The sequence below is a fragment of the Panthera pardus genome, unplaced genomic scaffold (genome assembly GCF_024362965.1).
Source record: "Panthera pardus isolate Hobbes unplaced genomic scaffold, ASM2436296v1 HiC_scaffold_11, whole genome shotgun sequence".
Taxonomy (NCBI): domain Eukaryota; kingdom Metazoa; phylum Chordata; class Mammalia; order Carnivora; family Felidae; genus Panthera; species Panthera pardus.
The window spans coordinates 54,868,681-54,889,502 of record NW_026526666.1 but is presented as its reverse complement, the minus strand read 5'-3'; the positions used below and the strand labels follow the sequence as shown (position 1 = coordinate 54,889,502).

General features: G+C 39.5%; 1 protein-coding gene across 6 annotated transcripts in view; it reads left to right on the top strand.

The window, feature by feature from the left end:
* The first annotated feature begins 2,000 nt into the window (after window positions 1-2,000).
* Window positions 2,001-20,822, top strand: part of ALG6 (ALG6 alpha-1,3-glucosyltransferase) — a 65,596-nt gene continuing 46,774 nt past the window's right edge. The window contains exons 1-3 of one of the 6 annotated variants that reach the window (XM_019449034.2): window positions 2,001-2,119; window positions 2,992-3,131; window positions 6,795-7,064. In XM_019449034.2, coding sequence (XP_019304579.2) covers window positions 6,983-7,064 — 82 coding nt within the window. In that variant the 5' untranslated portion in view covers window positions 2,001-2,119; window positions 2,992-3,131; window positions 6,795-6,982. The other 5 variants (XM_019449035.2, XM_019449037.2, XM_019449036.2 and 2 more) reach the window with 5 other exon arrangements.

The window sequence follows — 20,822 nt, the reverse complement described above, 5'->3', positions numbered from 1 at the left end:
ACTGGTACCTGAAGATTACTACTTTGTCTGGTTGTCACCTCAAACTCAAAATGCAACACCTTTTCCTCCAAGTCAGCTTCTCCCTAGACTTCCCCAGATCTTTCAGATTTTCTAGTAATTCAGACTTGAAACCTTGGGGAGCCATCCTTGATTTTACCCTCTTTGTTTCGCTTCTTCTACATGTCTACTGTGTTATGAGGATCTGTACATTCTTCCTCTTGCATTGATCTCTTTTCCAAGTCCACTATTACCATCTCAGTCCAGGCCCTTGTCTAATCGTGCATAGGCTACTATAATGATTTCTACCTCTTCCTCTGATTCATCTTATCCATTATCACTTTAAATTTTCACTAACACTGTAGTGTACACTTGACTCCCTGCTAAAGGTCATTTAATGGCCCCTTACTGATCATTGAATAAATTCCAAACACCACAGCCTGGTATTCAAGGCTCTCCACAGTTATCCCTTTCCAGCTTCATCACCCACCACCTAAACTAGAGGAAATGTTCTGCACTTTTCAGCTGCTACAACTTTGGCTTGAGCCATTTCCTTTGCCTGGAGTCCTACTCCTATCCTCCAGGCTTGCCTTCAAAGCTCAGCTGACTGTCCAGGGAAAGCATTTCCTGACAGTTTGTAATTTACAGTGAATCCTCTTCTCTGAACTCCTATAGTACTTAATGCATATATTAATAATCTGACATTTTTTAATTTTTTTATTTATTTTTGAGACAGAGAGAGCATGAACGGGGGAGGGGCAGAGAGAGAGGGAGACACAGAATCGGAAGCAGGCTCCAGGCTCTGAGCCGTCAGCCCAGAGCCCGAAGCGGGGCTCGAACCCACGGACCACGAGATCGTGACCTGAGCCGAAGTCGGCCGCTTAACCGACTGAGCCACCCAGGCGCCCCAATAATCTGACATTTAGCGTGTGCTCCCTTCTATTGCTTTCTGTCCTTTTATGCATAAAAATGTCTTGCCAATGAGAAGTCTCTTGAGGGCAGGGACTTGGCCACATTTCTCCATGTTTCTAGTATTGACAGTCTTTTAATTTTTTTTTTTTTTTAACATTTTATTTATTTTTGAGACAGAGAGAGACAGAGCATGAACGGGGGAGGGTCAGAGAGAGAGGGAGACACAGAATCGGAAGCAGGCTCCAGGCTCTGAGCCATCAGCCCAGAGCCCGACGCGGGGCTTGAACTCACGGACCGCGAGATCGTGACCTGAGCCTAAGTCGGACGCTTAACCGACTGAGCCACCCAGGCGCCCCGACAGTCTTTTAAATATTGAATAAAGTTTTAGAGTTGGAAGTTTACCTGGACCCTCTGACTCATTTCACAGGTGAAGAAAGTAGATCCAGAGAGCTGTGCAGACCGACTGAATAGAAAGCCATAGTTAAATATTTGCTGTTACTTATGGCTTATATAGGATGGCAGGATTCAGCAGTGAGGAATGAGTGCATTCTCTAAACAGAGGAGGGAATGTAGTTATTTTGGGCAAGTTTGGGGATAAGTGATCCAAGCTACCTGATGGGGAAGGTGTAGTGGCTACCTGAGGGCAGCGCTGTTTCTTTGTATAGCCCACAGGCTCTCGAAAATAGGTAGACGTTTAATGTTTCTTACACGGAGTAACCTACCAGCTTAATACATTCTTCATCAGGGGCATGTAGCTTGAAAGTGAAGCAGGTTGGCTTTCTGACTCCTTGAGGGCACAGGCACAGAGAAAGACCCACTGCCCGGTGGTGAGGACTAGCCAAGGGCTCTTCACTCCGTGGAGGGAGCCAAGACGCGCCCCTGACAGGAATCTGTGGACTAAGCAGCCGCTCGGGCCTTGGCCACCAGCCCGGGAAAGAAGAGCAAGGGGCTTTCCACCTGCCCTAAGCCTAACCCGGGCCGGGAGGCCTCTCAGGTTCCGCCATCCGGTGCCCCGCCTCCTAAGCCGGCCACCTCCTCTCCGCGCCTTTTCCCCGCCCCTCCCCTCACGCTCGACGGGCTCGCCCCCGCGCCCGGCGCGCGCGTTCCCGGAGGCGGAAGACCGGAGAGGCGCTCTGCCGTGGGTGCGAGCGCGCAGGCACCTCCTTGGGATAGCTGCGGGCGCGAATCCTAATGCTCTACGGGCTGCGGGGTAAGAGGCCGGGACCCTAGGGTGTCTGGGCTGCTGGGTCAATGTGGGGAGGGGCGGGGGACTCGCGAAGCGCTGCGATCCGGTCGGCTGCTAGCAGCCCGGATCCCCAGCCTGGCTCCCGGTCCAGCCCCACTCAGAGGGGAGGCTGGCGAGGCCTCCCTACCTCAACCTGCAGTCTTGCTTGGAAGTCGGGTGACTGGACGTGGGGATGGTGGTGGGACCCCTTGATTGCAGCGGCCTCGGCGCCCTTGTTCCTGCGGTCTTGAGGGTCTGGACCGCTGGAGAAAGGGAGGAGAAATGTTAGGACGGTCCCTTTCGCCAGACGTGCTCCTCTGGGATAGGCTCACACTCTAGGTGTTGTGTCCACGTTGGGGGAAGGACCTTTCAGAAAAAAGGAACAAATTCGGCCCTGGGGTGTGAACGACTGAGGTTTTTGCTTGTTTTTGTTTTTGGTCGAAATGTACTCTGAGGAAAGTAGGACGGACACTTCTCTGCCACCTGCGTGAAAACTTCTTGACGTGTGGATGGGTTAAACAGTTAACTGTACTTTGCTTTGCAGAGCCCTTTTTACTGTAAAGGAGAAGAGATCCGTTAAAAGTGTCATAATGTTTTTAGGCACAAGGGACTCAGTAAAAGTGGTACCTCCCCTCTTCATACACAGGAAGATCTCCATTCAGCAAATGTTTTATGAGTACTTGCTTTTTGCCAACATTGTTCTAAGTGCAGGGAACAGAGCCAACAGCTAAGAAAAGAGGATCTTTGCTTGCAGGGAGCTTATGTTCTGGTTGTCAAATAAATGTAATTTCCTTTTATGTTTTTTTTTTACTGGAATGTAACATATGTACTATAAAATACTCTACACCAATCCTAAGTTGTAACTTGCTGATTATGGTAAAGAAAATGCATCTTTTAGCCACCACTCGGATCAAGAAGCAGAACAGTCACAGCTGCTTCTGAGAAGACCTCCCTGGAAGACCTCTCCCAATCACCATCCTCTCTTTTCTCCGTAAAGGTAACCTCTTTAATGATTTCTAATACCACAGATTAGTTTTGTTATGAGCCTTTCATAAATGGAACCATATTATATGTACTCTTTAGTATGGAGCTTTTTTTTTTAAGATTTTATTTTTAAGTAATCTGTACACCAAGTGTGGGCTTGAACTCACAATTCCGAGATCAAGAGTCACAAACTCCACCAGCTGAGCCAGCCTGGTGTCCCTAATATCTAGCATTTTTTACCCATTATGTTTGTGAGATTATTCTATGTTGTGTTAAGAATACAATTTCTGATAGTGAAAAGAATTAGGAAGAAAATTAAAGAAGGTAATTGTACAAACAGTAAGAGGTGGAAACTTTAGTAAGGTGGTCAAGGATGAGCTTTCCCAGGGGATGACTTGAGACACAATATGAATGACAAAAGGTTAGCCAGTGAGCTGGGTAAAAGCATTCCACGCAGAGGAGAGGAACAGAGGGTAATAAATGAAACTGACAGGTTTTAGGAAGAGAGGGAAGACCTTGTAGGAAAGTGGGAGGAGATGAAATCTGAGAGGCAGGCAGGGGTCAGATGATAGAGGGTCTTATGTCTGGAGTATTTGCATTTTGTTCTAAGTGTAAAAAGATGTGCGGAAAAGATGTTTTTGATGCCCTTTAGTTTTAGCATGAGCCATTTGTGAAGGATCGGAAGTCCTGTACATTTTATTCATCAGAGAAACCCCACAAAACTGGGTAACTGTTGGGAATTAGGGGAAACATTAACATGTTTGTTGGGAGACCAAATCTTTTGTATTGTCAGGATTTATATTAATTCAGACACATAATATGTTTCCAAAATCGGATTTAGTATACACTTTAGAAATTAGTCATCTATTCTACACTCTAAAAATATTCTTTCAAGTAGTTGTTCAGCTTCTGTTAGAACCTGTTAAAGAGGAACTCCCTTTTTAAGAAGCAAATCATTTCATTTTTGAACAGCTTTAATCTTTAGAAAAGCTTTCCTAATACACACACACACACACACACACTTTATTTATTTTTACTTAAACTACTTATGGGCTGCCTGGCTGCCTGGCTCAGTTGGAAGAGCATGTGACTCTTGATTTCAGGGTTGTGAATTCGAGCCTCACATCGGGTGTAGAGATTACTAAAAACAATAAGTAAATTTAAACTAGTTAAATTTTTTACTTTCATTTTTTATTTTTATTTGTTTTTGAATTTTTTACTTTGAAATCAAGATTTCACTGATTCTGGGTCCCTACAAAACTGACAGTTATCACCTGTTACTTGTTGTCTCCCTTTTAGTACTCAAGCAGTTGATTTTTGTACATTTGTTTTTTCACCTTTAAGTTCAGGGCTTTGAATTTATTTGAATTTATTCCTGTCATGATCTTTGGAGTTAGAGTTAGTCCATCATAGATGTTCACATTTTCTTGGATGTGATTCTTTCATCCATCAGTTCTCCCTTCCACCACTCTGCTCTTGGCAGACTTGATGAGCATCATATTAGTTAAGCATTATATTCTTTTTAAGTTCATTAAGATTATTTAGTGTTATTGGCAGTCTTATTTTTTGTTACTTAAGGTTCCTGGGGCAGTTCTTACATAGGATTTTCTGGAATTGTGGATAATTGACTTAACTTGGTCATACTAGTGATTTAAATTTCCTAGATGCAGTATTAGTTAAGCTATATTTTTATTTATTTTTATTTATTTTTTATTTTTTAAAAATGTTTATGTATTTTTTTGAGAGAGAGAGAGACAGAGGGTGAGCGGGAGAGGAGCAGAGAGAGAGGAAGACACAGAATCCTAAGCAGGCTCCAGACTCTGAGCCTGCAGCACAGAGCCTGATGCGGGGCTTGAACTCACAAACTGAGATCATGACCTGAGCCGAAGTCAGACGCTTAACCGACTGAGCCACCCAGGCGCCCCAATTTTTAAGTTTACTTATTTATTTTTGAGAGAGAGCAAGCCAGAGAGATAGAATACGAGTGAAGGAGTGGGCGCAGTGCAAAGAGAGGGAGAGAGAGAATTCCAAGCAGGCTCGTGCTGTCTGCATGGAGCCTGATATGGGATTCGGAACTCACAAACCATGAGATCATGACCTGAGCCAAAATCAAGAGTGGGATGCTTACCCAACTGAGCCACCCAGGCACCCCAGTAAAGCTGTAGTTTTAAATTGAGGAATTAACATTTGTAAAATCAATTTTAAACATGATATCTTGGTAAAGTAAATTGTTGTATTGCAGTTCTGGAATGTATAGTGCAGCGTATTGATAAAAAGGGCTTTTTGTGTTGGTCTAAAAAAGAATTTTGGGGCATCTGAGTGGCTCAGTCAATTAACCATCCGTTTCTTGGTTTTGGCTTGGGTCATGATCTCATGGTTCATGGATTCAAGCCCCACGGTGCGCTCTCAGCTGACAGTGCAGTGCCTGCTTAGGATTCTCTCTTTCCCTCTCTGCCTCTCTCCTACCTCTCAAAATAAATAAATAAACTTAAAATTTTTTTGAATAGTTTATAATGGCCTGTAACTTGTGTGAAATGCAGAGTCAACACTGGAAAGTGATTGAATTTTAATTTTTCTGCTTGCTTTGCTTCTGTGATAGAAGTTCTAGTGAACAGTAAAACAATTAAAAATGAATGCAGTAGGAGGGAGGAAAGAGAAAGGAAATTTATATAATCCAAATTTGAATAATATATTTCCATAGCCTTATTTACCGCTTTGAGTCATTCTTCCTGATTGAGCTAGACTTCATTAGTTCTAGGGTTGACTTTGCTATATTTAAATAAGAGAATAACTTTTGTCACTATATTGTATATCTGAAACTGATATAACACTGTATATTAAGTCCACTGGAATTAAAATAAAAAACTTAATAAAAAAATAAATAAGACTAATGTTTTATTACATTCTTAATTCCCCCCCCCCCGTGGGTGGAATGTGCCAATTTTCCCCTAGTTTTTTCAGTTGACTTATTGTATTTTTCTGGTTATATTTAAAGTATATCCTGTGGTTAAAATGGCCCATGATTTTTCAAAGCTTTTTTTACTTTTAAACCATTCAACCCAAGGAGAAAACTGAAGGGGAAAAAAAAAAAAACCATGGAAATGGTTAATTGCATTTTACTGCTTTTGTATTTTCTTTTAAGAGTTGGGGTTATTATTTATTCTTGTAAAGGTTCATTCTTTAAGGTAGAAAAATGGTGTGGTTAGTGAATGTATAGTTTGGAAGAAAAGAAGTAAAAATCAAACTACATGAATTACTTTAGTGGAACATTTTCTCAAACTAAGTAGAAAGATAAAATTTCTCTCTCTCTCTGTACCAAAAATAAAACATCCCTAAATTTACTTTTGTAGTCTTATTTTTACCTGTAGATAAACATGCTTTAGATGGAATTAACTCTTCCACTCTCTTGTTTTTCTTCACTCAGAAATATTCCCTCATAAGGACAGATCTTTACCATATCTTTAGATTTATTAAGTCCCATTTAACAGGGAGAGCTATCTTTTGAGGTGTATTTCCCAACTAGAAGACTAGGAAATAAGGAACTTTAAAACTACCCACTTTCCTCCTTGCCCCCACCTCCAATTCTGTGTGTTTCTACTTGGTTTAATGGATTTTTTGTTAGACTATGCTCAGCTAAATCTTGGTCTCTATCTCTCTCTCTCTTTTTCTCTTCTAGGCTACTTCATAGACATAAAGATCAATATTTAACTGGAAAGGAAGCATCACTTAAAATTCTCTCAAACTCCTAATTCCAGGGAATTGATAACATTTCTCTGATGAAGAAAAGAAGTGCTACTGACTGCGTGTTAAAAGTATTCTGGCACTGGTCCTGTTTTTTCCCCTCCCTAGATTTGAAGAAAAATTATGGAGAAATGGCACTTGATGACAATTGTGGTCTTAATAGGACTAACAGTACGGTGGACAGTTTCTCTTAATTCTTATTCAGGTAACACATTTTTACTGTTTAAAAGATGGGTAAATATTCCTTGACTAGTTTCTTCTTCATCTTCATCTTTGTCTTTGTTTGGTAATAGTTTATAGTTACCTGATTGGGACAGAGAAGAATTTGAGGCTTTATTGGTATGGTCAAGAAAATACATTTAAACATTAAATTCTAATATAAAGAATATGTATAAGAGCTTAATAGAAGCATAGGCTTTGTGACATGAGAAAACAAAAATGTATTCTAATGAGGAAGATGACAAGTTGAGAAATGATTACATATTAGGCATCGAAGAGAGAACTGAACTAAGTACATCAGGGTGGGAGTGGAATCAAAGGAAGCTTTTTTTGTTTAGGGTAGAGAAGCCATGTTGCTAGACTGAAGGGAAGAGATCAGTGGAGAATAAGATTGGGAATGATGTGAGAGAAAGAGAGGGAGGAGAATTGCTGGTGTGTGGTCCTGGATAGGGAATAAGCTTTGACTTAACCCTGTGAGTATTTATTTAGCACTGCTCATGTTCCAGGCACTGTGCTAGATGCTAGAAATACAAGGTGAATATCCAGTACTGAAGGGGGTCCGTATTTTAGTAGGTAAGCAGTCATGGTACCATGTGTTAATTATGACTAGAAGTATTTGTGAGGTACAGAGGTTAACAGAGAAGTGCATGATGACGGTGCATTAGTGAAGACTTTTCAGAGAAGACGTTTGAGTTGAAGGTTTGAAAGATGACTTGGAATTTGCTAGGCAAATGAAATGGGGAACATGTGCAAAAACATGGTAGAAAGTAGTCAGTATTGGAGTAGCATCAGAAGAAGGAACAAAAAGGATGGGGAGGGAGTGGCTCGAGATTAAGCTATGCAATTAGGTTGGCAAATTACTTGTATTTTAAAGAAATAGCTTTCATTGTAAGGAAAAAGGATTGTAGGAAGCAGGTTGGAGGTAAAGAGACAAATGACACAATCATAATAATAGAAGAATACTATTTTTTAAGTATTTACCATATGCTAGACACTGAGCATTTTGTTGTGCTTACCACAACCACTGAAGATAAGTAGTAGTACCTGTGATCTACAAATGGAAAATGTGACAACTGATAAATGACAATGAGGATTCAAATATAGTTGTATTTTATTCCAAAATCAATATATGACACTGCTCTGTGGCTTCTGAGAAAGAAGTCCTGAAGTAAGCCAGTTAAAAAGATGCATAAATGAATTTGAGGAATATTGAAGTAAAATCACTTGGATGCAGCAGTAGACTTGGGTTCAAATCTTAGATCTTCCACCCTCACCTGTTAGTGCCTGATCTTGGGGAAGTTACTTAATCTCCACGAACCTCTTACAAAGGTACCTCTACTATAAAGTGGGAATATTAATATGTATTTTAACAAGATTGTGGGGATTACTTGAGATACTATGCATGAAATGTATTTTCTTTTTTAATAGTGTAGGAATATAATCAGCATATTGATGGTTCACAACTATTATCTTGTTTGATCCTTACATTAGATCATTTAACCCCAGAATGTTTATTGTCTGCTGTGCAGCAAAAATATGTCTTACTGGTGATCAAGTCTTTAGGTCTGACTTTTAGGGTGACAAGAATAATAAATGGTATCTTCCTATGATACTGTGATTTATAAAAAAAAAATATATGTTTGGTCTTTGTCCTCCTTCTGGCACAGAGCCCCTAAAAATCCCTTGGAATTTTCTAAGTGAAAGTGAAAAATTGTCTTTTGTTATGGTAATGTTGACTTTTGGACCCACCTAAGGATGGAGGCTGGTTTCCAGGAAAACCAAATCTTGTGATTAGAGGGTTGGAACTTTCAGTCCCACCCTCTGATTTCCAGGGAGGGGAGAGGGGCTTGAATCAGTCACCAATAATAAAGCTTTCATAACCCAAAAGGAGGATGGCGTTTGGAGAGCTTCCAGGTTGATGAGCACATGGAGATTCAGGGGGAACGGAAGCTCAGCACCTTTGCCCACACCTTGCTCTATGCATCTCTTCCATCTGCTGTTTTGAGTTATATCCATTTATAATAAACTGGTAATCTAGTAACTAAATGTTTCTCTGAGTTCTGAGAGATGCTCTAGCAAATTAATTGGACCAAAGGAGAAGGTTGTGGGAGCATCTGATATATAGCCAGTCTGTCAGAAGCTCAAGTAATAGCCTAGACTTGTGATTGGCATCCAGAGTTGGAGGGGCTCGTTGGAACCTCCAGTCTATAGCTAGTGTGTCAGAATCTGGGCTGGTGACTGGCATCAGACGTGGAGGGAGGGGGCAGGCTTACAGTACTGAACCCATAACCTGTGGAATCTGATGCTATCTCTGTAGATAGTGTCAGAATTGAGTTGAATTGTAGGACATGGAGTTGGTGTCTGAGAATTGTTTGTTGGATGTGTGGGGGAACCCCCCCCGTAACCCACATTGTAATTGGGTCCCTGAATCACCCTATCACTTCCCTAGAGAAGTTCGCAGTCAAGTGGGCAGGGTGGACTTGAAAATACGTTCTACGTTAAAATAAACGAGGTAGACTGGGAACACAGGAGACTTGTAATTCAGACAAGAAAGGCTTAGAGTATAACATTAAGGATAACAAACATTAAGTTTGTTCTGAAAGCGAGGGAAGGATTTACTAGGCAGAAAAGGAATCCTTTTTTCTTGGTTAGAACCAAAATAGGCAGGTCCTATTTCGTTCAGTTTCTCTGTAAGCTTAACACTCAACCTGAGATTTTGCAAATAAAGTGTAAGAGATGAACCAGAAAACATTTGTGCCAGTTCCTAGAGCAAATTTTATCTTGGTCATGCTTTCTAAGCTTTTTTAGTATTGAGGCAGTTCCCTAGTGGGAGGGTCCCTATTACCCTATATACTTCACAAGTTTTGAATTTTTGTCAGTCCAGAGTGTGTTAAATGATATTTTGTTGTGGTTTTAATTTGAATTTCCTTCATTACTAAAAGATTGAGCATATTTTCATGTTTACTGGCCATTTATATTTCCTTTTCTGGGATACTTGCTGTGCCATTTGTACATTTCTATTAGATTCTTTTTTCTAACATAGTCTGTATTTTTTTGTTTGTTTTGTTTTTTCTCATGAATTCTATATTCTGGAAGCTAACTTTTGTATAACTTGTAAATATCTTTTCCAAGTTTATGGATTATCTTTTCACATCTTAAGGTGTCTTGATGAACAGGATAAAATAATGGAATTAATCTTTTTCCTTTATGATTTGTGCTTTTTGTATCTTTAAGAAACCCTTCCCTACTCCAGTGACAAAGGTATTTTCCTAAAATTTTCTTCTAAAAGTTTTAAGATTTGTCTTTTCTATTTAAGTCCTTATCTCCTGAAAATTGAATTTTGTGTATAACATGTCATCTAGGGATTTATTTTTAATTTTTTTCACATTGATAATTAGTTGTTTTAACCCATTTATTGAGAAGTGTATTCTTCCCCACTAATCTGCATTACCAGCTCTATCTCAGGTTTTTATATATGCATGGGTCTGTTTCTGACTCTTCATTCTGATAAATTGGTCCAGTACCGCAGTGTCTTATTACTATAATTTTACAGTACATCTTGATATGAGTCAAATTCTCCCACCTGATAGTTCCACTTCAGGAGGGTCTTAGCTATTGTGGGCTTTGCTCTTTCATATTGCAGTAGGCAGAATTTCGAAAACGGCCTCCCAAAGATGTCCTGCCCCATTCCCCAGAACTATGAAAATGAGATCCCACTTTTTTTGCTCAGTATATCTTTTTCTTTCCTTTTTTTTTCCAGTATATCTTTTTCTGCCCTTTTACCCTTCACCTCTAAATCCCTGTGATTTAGACTTGACTAACCAGTTCCCCTCCTTAATTCCACTTTCTCTTGCTAGTTTGCAAGTTGTACTTTTATTTTGTTCTTTCAAGGTGTGGTGTGGAGATTTTCACATATATATTTAACTAAAGAAAGTCTAAAATTAAATTTTTTTTAATGTTTATTTATTTATTTTGAGAGAGATCTAGAGAGTGAGCAGGGGAGGGTCAGAGAGAGAGGGGGACAGAATCTCAAGCAGGCTCCACACCATCAGCATGAAGCTTGATTGGGGGCTTGAACCCATGGATCATGAGATCATAACCTAAGCTGAAATCAAGAGTTGGGCGCTTAACTGACTGAGCCATCCAGGTACCCCAACAAAGTTTAAAATTAATATATTTCTGTCTTCTTTCTGAGCAAGGTAAGGACCACAAAATGCTTTTTTTAAATGCTTTTATTTATTTTTGAGAGAGAGAGAGAGATCCCGTGCGGGCACCTGCTAGTGTGGGGGAGGGACAGAGAGAGGGAGAAAGAATCTGAAGCAGGCTCCAAGGCTCCAAGCTGTAAGCACAGAGCCCGACGCAGGCTCAAACTCATGAACCATGAGATCATGTCCTGAACCACGGTTGGACACTTAACCAAGTGAGCCACTGAGGCACCCCAAGAACCATAAAATGCTTCAACTCTAGTTACAAGTCCACCCCCACCATTAAAATGTTATTATTGCCTAGAATTTTAGACATTAATTACTGTTAGCTTCTGTAACAATTCATATTTATTTATGTTTATCCTCTATGTTTATCATTTTCTGTGCTCACCCTTTTTACAATTGCATCTTCTTTTGAGATAATTTTCTTTCTTTTTGAAGTACATCTTTGGGAGATTTTAAAAATTAAATTTTTTTTTAATGTTTATTTTTTGAGAGGAAGAGAGAGAGAGAGAGAGAGAGAGCGCAAGTGCATGCATGAGCTGGGGAGGGGCAGAGAGAGAAAGAGACAGAGGATTCGGAACAGGCTCTGCGCTGACAGCAGAGAGCTTGATGCGGGGCCCAAACCCACAAACCATGAGATCATGACCTGAGCTGAACTCAGATGCTTAACCAACTAAGCCACTCAGGTGCCCCAGAGATTTTAGTTTTTAAGCAGTCTCTACACTCAGTGTGGGGCTTGAACTCACAACCCTGAAGTCGAGAGTCAGTGCTCCATCAACTGAGCCAGACAGTCATCCCCTAAGAAAATTTCTTTTAACTAGGCTCAGTGCCCAGTGTAGGGCTTGAACTCACAACCCTAAGATCGAGTCATATGCTCTACCCATTGAGCTAACCAACCAGGCCCCCTGGGAGGTATTTTTCTTTTCTTTTTTTTAAGTAAGAGCCTGTTGGCTTTTTATCTGAAAATGCCTTTATTTTGCACCCTAACATTTTATTCTGGGTATGGAATTCTGCATTGGCAATTATTTTCTCATAATATTTTGAAAATCTCATTCGGGGCGTCTGGGTGGCCCAGTCGGTTAAGCATCCGACTTCGGCTCAGGTCATGATCTCGTGGTCTGTGAGTTCGAGCCCCGTGTCAGGCTCTGTGCTGACAGCTCAGAGCCTGGAGCCTGTTTCAGATTCTGTGTCTCCCTCTCTCTCTGACCCTCCCCAGTTCATGCTGTCTCTCCCTGTCTCAAAAAAATAAATAAACAAACATTAAAAAAAAAATTAAACAAAAATCTCATTCATTGTCTTTTAGTTTCTATTGCTATGTTCAGATATCAGCTGTCATTTCAGTTGTTATCTTTGTAGGTGATTTGTCTTTTCTGTCACTGAAATTTCACTATGATGTATCTAAGTGTGAATATTAAAAACTTTATCCTCAGGATTTTCTGGGATTTCTGACTCTAATAAATGGTAACCTTCTGTTTCTTCTCATTCCATTTTCTCCTTGTAAAACTCTAGTTAGATATATTAGATCTTTGGTTATTTATTTATTTAAATGTTTATTTATTTGAGAGAGAGAATGAGAATGAGCAGGGGAGGGGCAGAGAGAGAGGGGGAGACAATCTGAAGCAGGCTCCAGCCTCTGAGCTGTCAGCACAGAACCTGACGCGGGGGTTGAACTCAGACCTTGAGATCATGACCTGGATCAAAGTTGTATGCTTAACCAACTGAGCCACCCAGCCACCCCTGATCTTTGGTCTTTTATTAATTCAGCACATATGTGTAGGGCACTTGTGCCAAAGCAGGTAAGATAGCAGAAAATAAAAGACAACAATCTCTGTCTCATCGAGTTTATATTTTCAGTTCTCTCTTCAAATATTGCATCTCCCTCATTTCTGTTTTCCCTGTGCAACTCTTTTTTCTTAATGTTTATTTTTTAAATGTTTATTGATTTATTTTGACAGAGAACACGAGCAGGGGAGGGGCAGAGAGAGAGGGAGAGAGAATCCCAAGCAGGCTCTGTGCTGACAGCCCCCGACGCAGGACTTGATCCCATGAACTGTGAGATCATGACCTGAGCCAAAATCAAGAGTTTGGATGCTTAACTGAGTGACCCAGGCGCCCCACTTGTGCAGCTCTTATTAGATATGTTGGATTCCTTCATCCTATCCTCTATGTCTCATAATCTCCTATATTTTTCATATCATGGTTTCACCCTATTGCTTTTTTAATAATCATCAGATCTGTCTTCCTGTTCATTACTTTCCTTTTTAATTGTGTTTAATCTATTTTAACTATCCACTGAGTTTTATAATTTTATTTTATTTTTTATTTTTTTTAACATTTTTTATTTATTTTTGGGACAGAGAGAGACAGAGCATGAACGGGGGAGGGGCAGAGAGAGAGGGAGACACAGAATTGGAAGCAGGCTCCAGGCTCTGAGCCATCAACCCAGAGCCCGACGCGGGGCTCGAACTCACAGACCGCGAGATCGTGACCTGGCTGAAGTTGGACGCTTAACCGACTGCGCCACCCAGGCGCCCCGAGTTTTATAATTTTAATTATTGTTTTATTTCCTAAAGTTCTACTTGTTTCCTTTTCTTTTTAATTAATTAATTAATTTTTTACATTTATTTATTTTTGAGAGACAGGCAGAACACAAGTAGGGGAGGGGCAGAGAGAGAATGAGACACAGAATCCGAAGCAGGTTCCTGGCTCTGAGCTGTCAGCACAGAGCCTGAACCAGGGCTGAAACTCACAAACCATGAGATCATGACCTGAGTCAGACCCTTAACTGACTGAGCCACCCAGGTGGCCCTGTTTGTTTCCTTTTCAAATCATCTTCGTCATTTCTGATTATCTCTTGTTCCTTCAGCATATTCTAGTGTCTTCTTTTATATCTTTAAACATAGTAGCCATACTTATTTTATATTCCCTATCAGAAAATTCTAGTATCTGCAGTCTTATTTCCTGGTTTGTTGTTTTTGTAGATTCTAGCTCATGGTATTTTGTTTCTTTGTGAGTTTAGTGATTTTTTAAAAAAACTGTGAGCTCATGTTACCTCGAACTTTTATCTGTGAGAATTCTTTGAGGCCCGGGTTCACTATGTATTTTTCCACAGAGGATTTATGTTGCCTCTTGCTAGGCACTTTGGGCACTATTAACAAAAGTTAAACCAAATTCTCCATCTTAAGGTTTCTTTGGCTCTATACTTGGTGTGAATTCAGGCCTCACACTGGGTGAATGCAGGATAATGTTATTTTCAGGAGACTTTTTTCTTGTACTATAGGAGCCAAGGCAGAGGTAAATACTATCTTCACCATCTCCCACAAAGCATTTTTTTTAATATCCTTGTAGATGGTTCTCTGACATTGAAGTTTTTACCTGTTCAAGTACTAGGCTTTGCCTCCTTAATTCATTGCTTAGAGCTTCTCAGTAGCCAGTCTATAGGCCATAAAAGATGATTGGATATCCTCAGGACAAATGTTTACTTGTCTGGATCTTATACTTTTTTTGTTGTTTCCGGCCCCTGAGGAATTCTCTTGTTTTGATGTTAATTCAGCCATACCCCACCCTGTATTGGAAGTGTTTTCCTTATCTTCTAAGTCTGCCTGGTTGCTGGAAACTGGTCTCATCTGCATTTTTAAAAGCTCCACAAGCTGCTCTGATCTTTATAAAATGTTGATACAGATGATGGTTAAAGCCACAGGGTTGGGAGTATTTATACTGCAAGAAAAAAACACATTTAACCACTAATCTCCTTCACAGAGAAGGGGAATGATTAAAGGAGGTTGAGAAGAAACCATGAGGGAGGATTAGAGTCTGGAAGCCAGGAAATCAGAGAATTATAAGAAGTAAAGACTGGCCTTCAGTGTCAAGTTCTAGACATGTCAAGTAGGGTGAAAATTAAAAACAGACAAAAGATCTCTAGGAGGCCAATGTGAGCCTTCTTATTGTCAGACTATAATAAATTGAGGGCTAAATGGTAGTTACCAAGTGTACATAATGGATTTTAGGAAGTTTGTGAATGCAAGGAGGAAGCTAGAATGGGGTAAGGAGGTCAGAGGAAAAGCCCAGTTAAAAGTTGTTATGTAAAATATATAGTTTATGTTACCTTTGCTTTCAGCCCATAACTGGCACATTGGACGGTCATCTCCTTTTCTTCCTTCAGCACTATTTTATTCCTGATCATTATTTAGTTTGTAATCCTAATTATAATTTACCTTTAGTCTTCTGATTTTGACAGATATATTATTTTCTTTGAACTTTTCTTGTTGAGGTAAAGTTGAAAAAACTAAGGGTATAGAGTAGAATAATTTAAGAAATCACACTATTTCAGTATTACTGGCATATATAATCAGATGCTTAATGGGAATTGAATAGAGGACATCAAGCATATATAATACTTTTCTATCTTTGTGACTTACATACATTATTTATTCTAACATTTCTCTCCTAAACTCTGACCTTACTCAGTTACTCCCCTTATCTGAAAAACAGGACTCTTGGGGCACCGGGGTGGCTCAGTCGGTTAAGCATCTGACTCTGCTTCAGCTCAGGTCATGATCTCATGGTTTTGTGAGTTCAAGCCCTGCCTCAGGCTCTGTGCTGGCAATGAGGAGCCTGCTTGGGATTTTCTCTCTCTCTCTCTCTCTCTCTCTCTCTCTCTCTCTCTCTCTCACTCTCACTCAATCCCCCGCCCCGCTCTCCCTCTCTCTCTCTCTGCCCCTCCTCTACTTATGCTGTCTCTGTCTCTCTCAAAAATAAATAAATAAACTTAAAAAAAAAAACACCAGGACTCCTGCTTATTTTAAACTTTGCTTTAATTAATTAATTAAATTTTTAAGTAGGCTCCACTCTCAGAGTGGAGCCCAGTGTGGTGTTCGAACTCACAACCCTGAGATCAAGACCTGAGCTGAGATCAAGAGTTGGACACTTAACTGAATGAGCCACCCAGGTGCCCCTAAACTTCACTCTTAAGTTGTCCCGTAAGAAAGTCAGCATAATAAAATTACTTTTGGATTACTGTATAGGAAAAGTATTGTTATTGTACAGTAGTAGAATATTTGTAGGCTCTTTCTTAGGTGGTTGTATGTTTCTGTCATTTTTTAGATGAGAAGAATAAAATGCTAAGCACTAAGAAAAATTGTGATTTTGAGTTATTAACCCCATCATAAAGAATATAACATTTTTAGCACTCATGTGTGAAGAACTGTTATGTCATAGGAGGCTGGGAGAATTAAAGAATTAAGTATGACATCTGTGATTCTGCTAGGATTTTTTTCTCTCAATTAGAATACTTTTTTATCATAATTTCTTTTTAACATGCTTATTCTCATTTGCATTTCATTTATCTTTTAAGATTGTAATTAGGAAGCACTCAAGTAAGGAAGCTCAGGTTAGCTTGCTTAGTATTAGTCCATTGTTTCTCCTTTGAAAATGCATATATTGTATAGCCAAACTACTTATGTGTATTGTAATTTAAATTTTTCTAGAATGTGTACTTACATATTTACATTATACTCCTTACTTGAGTGCTGCTTATGTAGTTAGTTTTTACAGACCTAGAAATAATGAGTAAAGATTTTTTAAAAAAGATTTTATTTTTATGTAATCTCTATACCCAATGTGGGGCTTGAATTTACCTTGAAATCAAGAGTTGCATGCTCTACTGACTGAGCCAGCCAGGCACCCCAAAATATTGAATAAATCTTGCCTTGTTACTTTTTTTTTTTTTTTTAACGTTTATTTATTTTTGAGACAGAGACACAGCATGAACGGGGGAGGGTCAGAGAGAGGGAGACACAGAATCGGAAGCAGGCTCCAGGCTCTGAGCTGTCAGCACAGAGCCCGACGCGGGGCTCGAACTCACGGACTGCGAGATCATGACCTGGGCCGAAGTTGGACGCTCAACCGACTGAGCCACCCAGGCGCCCTGCCTTGTTACTTTTAAACAAGCTTTGGGGAGGAAACAAATTCTTTTTATTTATTTATTTATTTTTGTTTAAAGTTTATGTTTTAGTACTCTGCACCCATTGTGGGACTAGAACTTATGACCCTGAGATCAAGTGTTAGCATGCGTCACTGACTGAACCAGCCAGGAGCCTGGGGAGGAAACAAATTCTGATTTTAGTGTGTTTCTTATTTCTTGTAGAGATTCACAGTTCTCTGTACTTGGTCCAAACTGTTACTGATGTTTTTTGAGCAAATAGCAACACTTGAATGAAGGAAAGTTATTTTATTCTAATACCCCTTTTCCCCTAAGTTGTATTGGTTATTTAGGAGGAATAGGCCATTGAGAATCTTTTTTTTTTTCTTTTTTTTCCCCCAACATATCAATCATTGTTAAAGTATGATTGTGCTCTATTTAATTGGTTAGCTTCTCTCAACTTCCCCATTGCTATATATAATGTTTCTTGTTACTCACCAAGAACGTATCAAAAGAGGATTTTGTTCTGGAAAATTTTAGCCAAATTCTTTTCTCTTAGAATGTTTAAAATGTAAATGTAAAGGCAGTTAGAATGTATTGTTATCAAAGAAACTACTTTTAAAATTATAACATAATTCTGAATAGTTCAATAATTTATAAAATGAACTTTTAAGTGGTGTTTAAGCCCATTTCCCTGAGAACAAGACAAAACTGAAACTCTGTAGGTACATATTAGTGTGTTTTCTTTATGTAATTCTGATTCTCCTGTAAATGAATTTGTAGAATTAATCACTGTGGAAGGAATCCTTTTTGTCCTTCCCAGGTGAAGCTCCCATAGGTACAGTTGGGTTGTCCTTCTGGGTTGCTTTAAGGGCACTTTAGCAGTTTTAAAAACTTAAGTACTAATTTCATAGCCAGTGTCAGCTGGATTTATTGAAGTAGGTCAGACTCTGGATAGAAACTTGTTTCTCAACCCTAAAGAGAGTCATTATCCATTCTTCTATTTGTTAGAGAATGGTAATAAATTCTTCCACATTGACCACAAGTCTAGAGCAATTTCAGAAAATCTAGATAGTTGGATTTTTTCAGGTATAGAAAATTACCTAAGATCCTCTCTGACTTTTATTATCCCCATGGAGCTAAACAAAAAATAAAGGCAAATAAACAAAAAATAGAAATCAGTTCCAACCCCCCCTCCCCCCCAAAAGAAGCCATAGACCATGGTTGTATTCTTTAAAATAGAAACAAATAGGGGCGCTTGGGTGGCTCAGTCGGTTAAGCATCTGACTTCAGCTCAGGTCATGAACTTACGGTTTGTGGGTTCTAGCCCTGCATCGGGCTCTGTGCTGACGGCTTGGAGCCTGGAGCCTGCTTTGGATTCTGTGTCTTCCTTGATCTCTGTCCCTCCCCTCCTTATTCTCTTTCTCTCTCTCTCTCTCTCTCTCTCTCTCTCTCTCTCTCCCTCCCTCCTAAAAATGAATAAATATTAAAAAAGAAATGAAACACATGCATTTCTATCCTGTAAAATAGACATACAAAAGTTGCAGTTAATTCATTGGGGATATATTTTTCCTTTTTAAAAAAAAATTACAGGTCAATTTAATTAAGCTTTTTTTAAAGTTTATTTAGGTTGAAAGAGCGAGTGCAAGTGGGTGAGGGGCAGAGAGAGAATCCCAAGCAGGCTGCATTCCCTCAGCGTGGGGCCCAACCCAGGGCTTGAACTCATGAACCATGAGATGATGACCTGAACCAAAATCTAAAGTCTGACACTTAGCACCCAGGTGTCCCGATTAAATACATTTTTAATGAAAGTATGCACTATATGCTTAGCAATATGTTTCCTTTGAACTCTGGAAAATCACATTCTCTTGTGTTCATAGAAACGAAAATTCTTACTTGGGTAGCAGTTAGGAAATTGTATAGTCATGTGACAAAATATGTGATACTGAAAATACATTATAAGAAGTCAATAATCAGTGAACAATGTGTGTGTGTGTGTGTGTGTGTGTGTGTGTGTGTGTGTTTAATTTATTTAGAGAGAGAGAGTGAGTACAGGAGGGGCAGAGAGAGGGAGAGAGACAATCCCAAGCAGGCTCTGTGCTGTCCTCCACGTGGGGCTTGAATTTACAAACCGTGAGATCATGACTTGAGTCGAAACCAAGAGTCAGACGCTTAATATGCTGAGCCACCCAGGTGCTTCAGTGAACAATGTGTTTTTAATTTATAAGGGAAGGTTTCATGGAGGATTCGGAATTTGAGATGGTTCTTGGAAGTTGGATATGAGTTGTTGTAAGGGGTATATAAATAGGGAGTAAGTAGCATGAACAGAGGCTTGGAATTTCAAAGTGTCAGACAATAACTTAAAAATGTTTTGGGCAAGAACCAATAGATGGGCACTGTGTTAAAATAGTTGGCATAATTACTTGGTTTGCCATCACAGATGGCACAGTTGCACATCTGGTTAAGTGGAAAATTGGACTCAAAATTTCAAATCTCTTCAACTTGAAGTCCTTGCTATATCACACAGGTTGTCTCAACATCTATGCTTCAACATCATTTACTGAGAATCTAGTAGGTGCCATTGCATCTGAGAATACAAAAATGAACAAGATATGGTACTTTTTTTTGAGAGAGAGACAGGAGTGTGTGTGTGTACATATGTCTGTGTACTGTGGGTAATTCCTTGTGACAGTCACTCTTTATATATGCTTTGGAGATGTTAATCTGCTTTTCCCATGATTATCTCAACAGTGGGGTTATCTCCTCGGGTGGAGATGCTAGCCATTTAAGAATATTGGTATAGTATAGCCATTAAATGCACAAAACCCTATTTAACATAGTTTCCAAAGCTGGAGAAAATATGCTTTGGATTTGAGTGAACTTTAGTACATCATTCTCCAGTGTGAAATTAATTATTCCCGGTGGAGTAATGAGTATATTTGATTGTATGTGATTTTCAATTGCAGATTTAAAAACCTATGACTCTAGGTGTCTGGGTTTCTGACAATTTTTTAGTCACCTGCTAGTTAAATAGTGGATGTTCACAATTTTCGAATGGAATTACCTTTATGTCATTTAACATGACTTAAGGTTAATAACCCACTCACACACGTTGCCAACAATATAAAACTGGATTATGGAGCCAGTTTGCCTGGGTTGAAATCCAGACCCTGCTACTTAATACCTGGGTGACCATTGCCTCTCTTTTCACCTGTAAAGTAGGGATACTAATAATACTTCATTGTTGTATCTGGCACATATTAAGTGCTATCAATTGCTAAAGATCTATTATTCCGTATTTGCTATTTTGAAATAAAAAAAGCTGAAACTGATAGTTTTTATGTCACTTATTTGACAGCAAAGCCTGACCTAACTAATGTCTTTTTCTTTTTTTAAAATTTGTTTTAATGTTTATTCATTTCTGAGAGACAGAGAAAGAGTGTGAGCGGGGGAGGGGCAGAAAGAGGGAGACACAGAATCTGAAGCAGCTCCAGGCTCTGAGCTGTCAGCACAGACCCCGGATGAGGGACTGGAACTCATGAATGATGAGATCATGACCTGAGCCGAAGTCAGACGCTTAACCCTCTGAGCCACCCAGGTGCCTCTACTAATGTCT